Genomic DNA, 12195 nt, shown 5'->3' on the forward strand with positions numbered 1-12195 from the left:
ATAAATGGTGTCATGGTCTATTTTTCATATTACATGGATTATACCTACTTTTCTCTTTGTCTTGATAGCATACTTCTTATCACTTTAGTGATATGGGGACAAGGAAAAGACGTGGGACTATACTGCTTAATATCTAGGGTAATGATTTTATGGCAGAAAAGATTGAAAATAATAGATAAATATGTATATTAGGGCCCTCCAAGGAAACAGAAACGGCAAGATGTGCATATATACCTTATACATAGGCATATATCTATATATATCTACTTCTATATAGATAGAGATGCACAAGCATATTCACAACAAATTAAGGAAATACTTGTGATAATTACAGTCCTCATTTTTGCCACCTGTCATGTGGTCACAGCTGGTATTTATAAGTACCTTCTTCCCCTGTCTATCCCATATTCCCTTTCCCATCAGAGAACACCTCAGCTGGTTGTAATTCTTTATTTGGTGACCCAAATCCACAGTCCTGAAGGGTCTTGGGAGACTGGTAGTTCTGCCTGGATTGAATTGTTACAGTTTTCCATTGATTTTAATCACAAGGCACGATGATACAAAGAGATCCCTAAGGGATTTCATGTGTTCCAGACCTACTCTTTCTTACACCTCCACTGTGAAGCAATACTCCAGTTTCCCCTTGGTAGTCAGGATCAGTCACCCAGCCAGCACAGTAGCTGTCTTCTTTGTTGATTCAAAGGCATGAGGAGTTCAAAGTTGCTGTTGTATCTCCTGGTGGAAGTGTTCCTCTCTCTTAGACGAAGACCTCTAGGCCAGCCAAACATAAGTTCACAGGAACAGGAAGCAAAAATGTTGCTAATAGATCACTAGGGGGTAATGGTGGGTGATGCCACTCCCATTTCCATTCCTTGATCCCTGGACCTGTACATACTGGCTATGGGAGAAACCATGCTACAATATATTAGACACTGATTCAGAGCATATACAGCTTTCTGGAGAACCTTCCCCTAGCCCTGCAAGGCACCTACCTGGCAGTGTAATGGAGTCTTCAAAAGGCCATTCTACCTTTCTATCAAACCAGCTGCTTCAGGATGATGGGGAGCAGGTAAAACCAGTCAATTTCACAAACAAAGCAAAATTTACTAGGTGATTAACAAATGCTAAAGGCTACTTTAATACCCTTGCTAATAAAAATACTAATATGTCAGTGACTGTCAACACCAGCAGGCAGTGAGAGAAAGAATAAAGAATCCAACAACTCCCACGAGGTAGTCTACTACTGAAGTCATTCATTGTTCATTAAACATTTATTCTGAACAGCTGTGTGCAGGACAATAATTCAGGCTTTGGGAGAATTAAAAGACCACTCCTATCCTGGAGAAACTTAAAGTCTATGGGAAAGATACTACTGGGTAAAACAAACATATAAGAAGAAAGTCATGAACCAAATCACTAAATCTGTGATGATCTAGGAGGGCATCATAAGTGAAGTCATATTTGAACTGAATTTTAAATTGTGAGAGTTCGGCAAGTAGAGATGAGGTTTGGGGAGTAGAATAAATGCGGTATCATGAATAAAGATGTATTTGTCAGGCTGTTGTCAAGAAAATTAGAATAATATACTCAAAACTGAATTAGACTTAAGTCAGTTTTTCTTTAACTTTATTCAATATGAAGAATGCAGCTCTTGAGTCTTTTTTTTTTTTTTGTATGGGAGTTCTATAGAATACCTAATGTTTTTAGGTGGCAACGATGTTCTAAGCACTGTTAAGAATATAATCTCTGCATTCAGTCATGAGTTCAAATCCCACCTCTGTCATTTATCAGCTGACAACTTAGGCAAGATGATACTTACATTTCTAGGGTCTGTAATAACATAAGGGTGTTACTCTTTTTAGAAGATAATCCATTTTTATATAGGTGTTTTCCTTAATATAGGAAGATAATTCAGTTGGCCCTCCAGGAGTAGGATATGAACTTTGTGGGCTTTTGCATTTGGGGAGATTGATTTGTACTGAGGTACCTTGACTGGCTATTTTTAGGAATACAGATTATTACTCTTCATTTTCTATGAAAGGAATTGGCCCATGGAACGTTGAAATCTATTGCTTCTCCTTAATTCCATGCTTTAACCAGCTGAGGCAACTACTAAATTAATAAGTATGTAAGTCATAAAGTAATTAACTTACCCTTATAAGGGATATCAGACATAATCTAATTTATTCATTTATTAATTCATGCATTTATTCAACAGACGTTTGTTAGACTTTCGGTTTGTCAAGTAGTGCCCACCCTTTGGAAATACAAAGAGAAACAAGAATGGTTTTCTGCATTCACGGCCCCCACAATACAGTGGCGGTGGGAGAAGGGAGCGGCTTACAAATAATTGCAAAAAATTAAGGTTAAGTTTAAATACTTCAAAGTATTGTGTGAAGAGTGTTATGGGAATGTTGAGACAGGAGTCTAAGAAAGCCTTACAGAGGTGGTGAGACGAGCAGAATGAAAGAAGAATAGGGTTCATTAAGCGCACAGAGGAAGGCCATCCCAGTGGAGCAGACAGCAGAAGCAAAACCTTGAATTGTGAGAGAGCATGGTGCAAATTGACTGGATTGTACAGTGCAGGTCAGTGAAGTCAGCACTAAAGGGAGAAAAAGCCTGCTTAGTGGAGGCCCCTGTGAGTGACAGATGGTGAGTTGGCTTCTGTCTGACTTGGTACCTCCAGTGGTAAGTACACTGACTCATGAGGCAACCCAACCCATGTCAGCTTTGGTTCCTAGGAAGATTTATGGCTAAAATAGTACCTGGGTAAAATAGGATTGATTAAATTTTTCCCATAAAATTTACAGGTAATTAGCTAAGATAAAACCACATTTTCTGTAATTGAGTACAAAATGTTACAGAATGTAAAAGATACGAGAATTAGGAATATGATATTTTGGTAGATGATAGGAAGTATTGGACAGCACACATCAGTGGTGCAATAGCTGTAAGAACAAGTGATTCCCAATTAAACACATCTTTTTTATTTTTAATTTTTTTCTCGGAAATGTAAGAATGTGTTTGCTTCATTTATACAAACAGAAGAACTAAAAATGCGTTAATCAAATTATACTATTTATTAAGATGAGTTCTATGAGTTTATACATTTTTATGTGTCATAAGATTGAACTGATTTTCACCTTACCACAAAATTTAGAACTATTGCAAACCTTTATAAATTTTACCTCTTTTTAAAGATATCTAACTGATTTTGAGCCAATTCAGTGCCTGGGACGTGGTGGCTTTGGAGTTGTTTTTGAAGCTAAAAACAAAGTAGATGACTGCAATTATGCTATCAAGAGGATCCGTCTGCCCAATAGGTAATGGGTGGTACCTTTAGTAAATTGAAATCAGCACAGTGTGATCTAATCTCATGGGTAAAATATCCTTCTTACTGTACTCTGTAAACACCATAGAAAACACAGTTTCAGACCTTTCAAATCTTAGGTTCTAAGTGCTGCCAATTAACCAGCTGTCTAAAAGTTGTTATCTATATAGGTTGCTTTCTATCTACTTTTAAAATATGCCCTTGTTTTTTATTATTAACTCAGGACTTTCATTTAGTGGCTTATAATAACTAGACTTCAATAAATTGCAGCATTTTAAAATATTCTATATTTTTGTGTAAATAAGGAAAAGTACTAGAACAAAAACATTTGAATTATATTGTCTCTATCCGGTAATAACTATTATTAGCACTTTAGAGTATATCCTTTTGATTTTGTTTTCTGGTCATAAATTTACCTAACTGGTAGCCAGTTGCCAGTACTGTACAGTTTTGTCTGTTGCTTTCTTCTTCATATCCTCTATGTTTTTCATGTTATTAAGAGTATTTTGGCTGGGCGCGGTGGCTCATGCCTGTAATCCCAGCACTTTGGGAGGCCAAGGCGGGCGGATCACAAGGTCAGGAGATCCAGACCATCCTGGCAAATGCAGTGAAACCCCGTCTCTACTAAAAATACAAAAAAATTAGCCAGGCGTGGTGGCGGGCACCAGTAGTCCCAGCTACTCGGGAGGCTGAGGCAGGAGAATGGCGTGAATCTGGGAGGTGGAGCTTGCAGTGAGCTGAGATCGCGCCACTGCACTCCAGCCTGGGCGACAGAGCGAGACTCCATCTCAAAAAAAAAACAAATTTTTATTAGAATCCTAAAGTATATTTAAAGTATTTTATGGCTTGGTAATAGTCCATTTAATACACGTGCTATATTTTGTTTAACCATTTCTTATTGTTAAACAATGTGGTTTCTAATTTGTAACAATTAGAAATAACTTTACCATAAAAAAAAAACTTTGCAATATTCATCTTTTTATGTACATTTTGACAATTTCTGTTTCCTTAGGATAGATTCCTAGAAGTGTGATTTCTGGCTCAGAACAGTGTGATGCTTAAGATGATAGGCTTCCAGCAATACGTTTTATTCTAACTATGTAGAAGGCTCTTGTTGCTTTTTTTTTTTTTCTTCTCTTTTTTTTTTTTTTTTTTTTTTGAGACAGGGTCTCACTCTGTCACCCAGGCTGGAGTGCAGATTGCACAGTCTCGGCTCTCTGCAACCTCTGCCTCCCTGGTTCAAGTGATTCTCATGCTTCAGCCTTCCGAGTAGCTGGGATTACAGACATGCACCACCATACCCAGCCTAATTTTGTATTTTGGTAGAGATGGTGTTTCACTCCTGACCTCAGGTGATCCACCTGCCTTGGCCTCCCAAACTGCTGGGATTACAAGCATGCACCACCATGCCCAGCTAATTTTTGTATTTTTAGTAGAGACAGTATTTCACCGTGTTGGCCAGGCTGGTCTCAAACTCCTGACCTCAAATGATCCACTTGCCTTGCCCTCCCAAAGTGCTGGGATTGCAGGTGTGAGCCACTGTGCCTGGCCTCTTGTTAATTCTAGATTAAATGCACGCTAATTGTTGTGCTGTTGTCATATCTGGTAGTCGCAGTTTTTTCAAATTCCTGTCTGGTAAGGACAGGAGTTGGGTGGTTTGGGTACTAGGGAACTAATTTTTTCCTTTTGGTAAATAACTTTTGAGTAGTTTAAATATTCATATGTGCCAGGCACTACATAAGCTATAAAAACTAAGGTTTCTGCCCTTAAGAAGCCTGTACCTTTTTGGTGCTTTTGTATGTACACTCAAGTAAATACAATGCAAGAAAGATTTTGACCTTTGCCTTATCTTAGTAAATATTAATAGCTTCTCATGAAGAAGAGCAGATGTGGCCAAAAGGCAGTCAAGCTTCATAAAAATGGTGACATTTGCTCTGGGTGTCAAGAGTAGCCTTTTCCTCAGTAGAAGACAGGTGGGGAGGGATGGCCAAGTGCATGAAATGGCCCGAGCAAAGGCTTTCACAAGCACTTGGAGGTGGTATGGAGAATGGTAAGAGTTCTGGAATAGATGGAACAAAGGGTGAGAATAGGGGAGGATGGAAGAGAGGAAGAAAAGGATAGGTTGGCCAGGCACAGTGGCTCATGCTTGTAATCCCAGCACTTTAGGAGTCCTAGGCGAGTGGATTACTTGAGGCCAGGAGTTCGAGACCAGCCTGACCAACATGACAAAATCTCATCTTTACTAAAAGGCAGGTGGAGGTACAGAGATCGTATCACTGTTCTCCAGCCTGGGTGACAGAGTGAGACTCTGTCTCAGGCAAAGAAAAAAAAAAAAAAGAGATAGCTTATAGCACCTTAAATGCCAAGCAAAGAAGTTGGGATTTTAAAACTTTATTTTTTTTTTTTTTGAGACGGAGTCTCGCTCTGTCACCCAGGCTGGAGTGCAGTGGCCGGATCTCAGCTCACTGCAAGCTCCTCCTCTCGGGTTCACGCCATTCTCCTGCCTCAGCCTCCCGAGTAGCTGGGACTACAGGCACCCGCCACTTCGCCCGGCTAGTTTTTTGTATTTTTTAGTAGAGACGGGGTTTCACCGTATTAGCCAGGATGTTCTCGATCTCCTGACCTCATGATCCGCCCATCTCGGCCTCCCAAAGTGCTGGGATTACAGGCTTGAGCCACCGCGCCCGGCCTTAAAACTTTATTTTTATGTGCAGTAGATGCACTTGTAGCATTTATTTCCAGGAAAAAAAAAAAAACTGAAATACTTGTATTTTTTAAAATACAGGACTTGTGTGGCCTTTTAGAAGTATACCCCCTAGGCTGGCTGGGCACAGTGGCTCACGCCTGTAATCCCAGCACTTGGGGAGGCCGAGGCAGGTGGATCACCTGAGGTTAGGAGTTTGAGACCGCCTGACCAACATGGTGAAACCCCGTCTCTACTAAAAACACAACATTGGCTGGGTGTGGTGGTGCACATCTGTAACCCAGCTACTCGGGAGGCTGAGGCATGAGAATCACTTGAACCAGGGAGGTGGAGATTCAGAGAGCCAAGATTGTGCCACTGCACTCCAGCCTGGGTGACAGAGCAAGACCCTGTCTCAAAAAAAAAAAAAAAAAAAAAGAAGTATAACCTAGGCTAACTCATCTGTTTCTAATTTTAGTTTTCAAGAAAAGATCCTATTTTATTATTTTTCTGTTTTCACTATTAGATATGAATATTTCTTCAGATATGAACAGCCTTCAGTGTTGTCTTACTCTCTTTTTCAGGCTAATGTTATTTCTTTAATTTTCCTTTTTTATTGATATATAATACATCTACATATTTTAGGGGTATAAGTCGTATAATTTGTAAAGATCAAATCAGTGCAACTGGAATATTCATCACCTTAAATATTTTCTCTTTCAGGGAATTGGCTCGGGAAAAGGTAATGCGAGAAGTTAAAGCCTTAGCCAAGCTTGAACACCCAGGCATTGTTAGATATTTCAATGCCTGGCTCGAAGCACCACCAGAGAAGTGGCAAGAAAAGATGGATGAAATTTGGCTGAAAGATGCAAGGTAACTAACTTTGTTACACATACACTTAAGCTAGTTTTTAGCTTGTGTGATTACAATATCAATTTTATAACTTTAGGGTTTTTTTTTTTTTTTTTTAAAGAAAAGGAACAGCAGAGTTCTGTTTCATGTTTTGAAAAGTTCTCTAACCACTTGTGAAATTTTGATTTAGATTTTGAGAACATGCAGGGGTGACTCATGCCTATAATCCTAGCACTTTGGGAGGCCGAGGTGGGAAGATTGCTTGAGCCCAGGAGTTCAAGACCAACCTGAGCAACATAGTAAGACCCTGTCTCTTAGAAAAAATAAGAGAGAACTTACATTCTAAAAAATTATTAGTTAATAGGGCTCTATACATTGTGACTGATTGAGGGATTTATGGTGTCTTTTCTCAATATAAGGTATCTGCTTCTGTCTCCAATTTTAAAAATGTTTATTTAATTCTTAGCACTTAACAATTTACAACTTCTTTTTAAGTAGTTTTGAACTATTTGCAGTTAAAAATACATAAACTTAGCCTGAATATATATATATATATATTTTTTTTTAATTTATTTATTATTATTATACTTTAAGTTGTAGGGTACATGTGCATAACGTGCAGGTTTGTTACATATGTATACTTGTGCCATGTTGGTGTGCTGCACCCATCAACTCGTCATTTACATCAGGTATAACTCCCAGTGCAATCCCTCCCCCCTCCCCCCTCCCCATGATAGGCCCCGGTGTGTGATGTTCCCCTTCCTGAGTCCAAGTGATCTCATTGTTCAGTTCCCACCTATGAGTGAGAACATACGGTGTTTGGTTTTCTGTTCTTGTGATAGTTTGCTAAGAATGATGGTTTCCAGCTGCATCCATGTCCCTACAAAGGACACAAACTCATCCTTTTTGATGGCTGCATAGTATTCCATGGTGTATATGTGCCACATTTTCTTAATCCAATCTGTCACTGATGGACATTTGGGTTGATTCCAAGTCTTTGCTATTGTGAATAGTGTTGCAATAAACATACGTGTGCATGTGTCTTTATAGCAGCATAATTTATAATCTTTTGGGTATATACCCAGTAATGGGATGGCTGGGTCATATGGTACATCTAGTTCTAGATCCTTGAGGAATCGCCATACTGTTTTCCATAATGGTTGAACTAGTTTACAATCCCACCAACAGTGTAAAAGTGTTCCTATTTCTCCACATCCTCTCCAGCACCTGTTGTTTCCTGACTTTTTAATGATCGCCATTCTAACTGGTGTGAGATGGTATCTCATTGTGGTTTTGATTTGCATTTCTCTGATGGCCAGTGATGATGAGCATTTTTTCATGTGTCTGTTGGCTGTATGAATGTCTTCTTTTGAGAAATGTCTGTTCATATCCTTTGCCCACTTTTTGATGGGGTGGTTTGTTTTTTTCTTGTAAATTTGTTTGAGTTCTTTGTAGGTTCTGGATATTAGCCCTTTGTCAGATGAGTAGATTGCAAAAATGTTCTCCCATTCTGTAGGTTGCCTGTTCACTCTGATGGTAGTTTCTTTTGCTGTGCAGAAGCTCTTTAGTTTAATGAGATCCCATTTGTCAATTTTGGCTTTTGCTGCTGTTGCTTTTGGTGTTTTAGACATGAAGTCTTTGCCCATGCCTATGTCCTGAATGGTACTACCTAGGTTTTCCTCTAGGATTTTTATGGTATTAGGTCTAACATTTAAGTCTCTAATCCATCTTGAATTAATTTTCGTATAAGGAGTAAGGAAAGGATCCAGTTTCAGCTTTCTACTTATGGCTAGCCAATTTTCCCAGCACCATTTATTAAATAGGGAATCCTTTCCCCATTTCTTGTTTCTCTCAGGTTTGTCAAAGATCAGATGGCTGTAGATGTGTGGTATTATTTCTGAGGACTCTGTTCTGTTCCATTGGTCTATATCTCTGTTTTGGTACCAGTACCATGCTGTTTTGGTTACTGTAGCCTTGTAGTAGAGTTTGAAGTCAGGTAGCGTGATGCCTCCAGCTTTGTTCTTTTGACTTAGGATTGTCTTGGAGATGCGGGCTCTTTTTTGGTTCCATATGAACTTTAAAGCAGTTTTTCCAATTCTGTGAAGAAACTCATTGGTAGCTTGATGGGGATGGCATTGAATCTATAAATTACCTTGGGCAGTATGGCCATTTTCACGATATTGATTCTTCCTATCCATGAGCATGGTATGTTCTTCCATTTGTTTGTGTCCTCTTTCATTTCACTGAGCAGTGGTTTGTAGTTCTCCTTGAAGAGGTCCTTTACATCCCTTGTAAGTTGGATTCCTAGGTATTTTATTCTCTTTGAAGCAATTGTGAATGGAAGTTCATTCCTGATTTGGCTCTCTGTTTGTCTGTTACTGGTGTATAAGAATGCTTGTGATTTTTGCACATTAATTTTGTATCCTGAGACTTTGCTGAAGTTGCTTATCAGCTTAAGGAGATTTTGGGATGAGACAATGGGGTTTTCTAAATATACAATCATGTCATCTGCAAACAGGGACAATTTGACTTCTTTTCCTAACTGAATACCCTTGATTTCTTTCTCTTGCCTAATTGCCCTAGCCAGAACTTCCAACACTATGTTGAATAGGAGTGGTGAGAGAGGGCATCCCTGTCTTGTGCCAGTTTTCAAAGGGAATTTTTCCAGTTTTTGCCCATTCAGTATGATACTGGCTGTGGGTTTGTCATAGATAGCTCTTATTATTTTGAGGTACGTTCCATCAATACCGAATTTATTGAGCGTTTTTAGCATGAAGGGCTGTTGAATTTTGTCAAAAGCCTTTTCTGCATCTATTGAGGTAATCATGTGGTTCTTGTCTTTGGTTCTGTTTATATGCTGGATTATGTTTATTGATTTGCAAATGTTGAACCAGCCTTGCATCCCAGGGATGAAGCCCACTTGATCATGGTGGATAAGCTTTTTGATGTGTTGCTGAATCCGGTTTGCCAGTATTTTATTGAGGATTTTTGCATCGATGTTCATCAGGGATATTGGTCTAAAATTCTCTTTTTTTGTTGTGTCTCTGCCAGGCTTTGGTATCAGGATGATGTTGGCCTCATAAAATGAGTTAGGGAGGATTCCCCCTTTTTCTATTGATTGGAATAGTTTCCGAAGGAATGGTACCAACTCCTCCTTGTACCTCTGGTAGAATTCAGCTGTGAATCCATCTGGTCCTGGACTTTTTTTGGTTGGTAGGCTATTAATTATTGCCTCAATTTCAGAGCCTGCTATTGGTCTATTCAGGGATTCAACTTCTTCCTGGTTTAGTCTTGGAAGAGTGTAAGTGTCCAGGAAATTATCCATTTCTCTAGATTTTCCAGTTTATTTGCATAGAGGTGTTTATAGTATTCTCTGATGGTAGCTTGTATTTCTGTGGGGTCGGTGGTGATATTCCCTTTATCATTTTTAATTGCGTCGATTTGATTCTTCTCTCTTTTCTTCTTTATTAGTCTTGCTAGTGGTCTGTCAATTTTGTTGATCTTTTCAAAAAACCAACTCCTGGATTCATTGATTTTTTGGAGGGTTTTTTGTGTCTCTATCTCCTTCAGTTCTGCTCTGATCTTAGTTATTTCTTGCCTTCTGCTAGCTTTCGAATGTGTTTGCTCTTGCTTCTCTAGTTCTTTTAATTGCGATGTTAGAGTGTCAATTTTAGATCTTTCCTGCTTTCTCTTGTGGGCATTTAGTGCTATAAATTTCCCTCTACACACTGCTTTAAATGTGTCCCAGAGATTCTGGTATGTTGTATCTTTGTTCTCATTGGTTTCAAAGAACATCTTTATTTCTGCCTTCATTTCGTTATGTACCCAGTAGTCATTCAGGAGCAGGTTGTTCAGTTTCCATGTAGTTGAGCTGTTTTGATTGAGTTTCTTAGTCCTGAGTTCTAGTTTGATTGCACTGTGGTCTGAGAGACAGTTTGTTATAATTTCTGTTCTTGTACATTTGCTGAGGAGTGCTTTACTTCCAATTACGTGGTCAATTTTGGAGTAAGTACGATGTGGTGCTGAGAAGAATGTATATTCTGTTGATTTGGGGTGGAGAGTTCTATAGATGTCTATTAGGTCTGCTTGCTGCAGAGATGAGTTCAATTCCTGGATATCCTTGTTAACTTTCTGTCTCGTTGATCTGTCTAATGTTGACAGTGGAGTGTTGAAGTCTCCCATTATTATTGTATGGGAGTCTAAGTCTCTTTGTAAGTCTCTAAGGACTTGCTTGATGAATCTGGGTGCTCCTGTATTGGGTGCATATATATTTAGGATAGTTAGCTCTTCCTGTTGAATTGATCCCTTTACCATTATGTAATGGCCTTCTTTGTCTCTTTTGATCTTTGATGGTTTAAAGTCTGTTTTATCAGAGACTTTAGTATTGCAACCCCCGCTTTTTTTTGTTCTCCATTTGCTTAGTAAATCTTCCTCCATCCCTTTATTTTGAGCCTATGTATGTCTCTGCGTGTGAGATGGGTCTCCTGAATACAGCAGACTGATGGGTCTTGACTCTTTATCCAGTTTGCCAGTCTGTGTCTTTTAATTGGAGCATTTAGTCCATTTACATTTAAGGTTAAGATTGTTATGTGTGAACTTGATCCTGCCATTATGATATTAACGGGTTATTTTGCTCGTTAGTTGATGCAGTTTCTTCCTAGCCTCGATGGTCTTTACCTTTTGGTATGTTTTTGCAATGGCTGGTACCGGTTGTTCCTTTCCATGTTTAGTGCTTCCTTCAGGGTCTCTTGTAAGGCATAGCCTGAATATATTGCCCATATTAACTATGATATGCTATAGGAAGGAAGGCCCTTTAAAAACTATTAAAGGAGAAGAAAAAGGAAGCATGTGTAGATAGACTGCCACCAAACAACTGGAGTGAAACTCCTACCTACAGGTGTCTAAGCAACATTAGACCCACATGAGGTACCTTGTTAAAGTGGTGCTTATTATAGACTCAACCAATAAGTAAGCTGTGGAAGGTCCAAGTGAAATGGCCACGTATCTCAAGGTCTTGTGAGGCGCTGCCCTACTTTGGATTAGGGCTTCAGAATCACAGCCACCAAGGAATCCTTTCTTCACTTTGCATAAAAGGCTTAGGCTGCTCTGGCAGCCCCAGACAGTCCCAGGTACTGTTTCATGTATAAAATTAAGCTTTAAAATTAAGTTTTTTAGAAGGAATGAATGGAATGTGATGTTCTCTATCTCACATTACATGTTTTTATTTAGTTTGTATGTTGTTTTGTTGTTTGCCATTTGGTAAGTGGCCTTATTATAGTTGCTTTTTAAACAGAGGGTGCAGTTCAGGTACTTTAATCAATATATATTC

The 12195-nt window shown here is 39.0% G+C and overlaps 1 protein-coding gene across 9 annotated transcripts in view; it reads left to right on the plus strand.

The window, feature by feature from the left end:
* Window positions 1-12195, plus strand: part of EIF2AK3 (eukaryotic translation initiation factor 2 alpha kinase 3) — an 81544-nt gene that overhangs the window by 49055 nt on the left and 20294 nt on the right. For 8 of the 9 annotated variants that reach the window (XR_012422072.1, XM_005575342.3, XM_045368915.2 and 5 more), the window contains 2 exons: window positions 3201-3323; window positions 6738-6887. Coding sequence is in view for 8 of the 9 variants with exons in the window: in XM_005575342.3 (XP_005575399.3) it covers window positions 3201-3323; window positions 6738-6887 (273 nt within the window). In the remaining variant the exon portion in view is untranslated. Of the gene's footprint in view, window positions 1-2218; window positions 2399-3200; window positions 3324-6737; window positions 6888-12195 lie in introns of those variants that run through there. The other variant, XM_074011297.1, reaches the window with a different exon arrangement.

Source organism: Macaca fascicularis, chromosome 13 (genome assembly GCF_037993035.2).
Source record: "Macaca fascicularis isolate 582-1 chromosome 13, T2T-MFA8v1.1".
In the NCBI taxonomy this organism is placed as follows: Eukaryota; Metazoa; Chordata; class Mammalia; order Primates; family Cercopithecidae; genus Macaca; species Macaca fascicularis.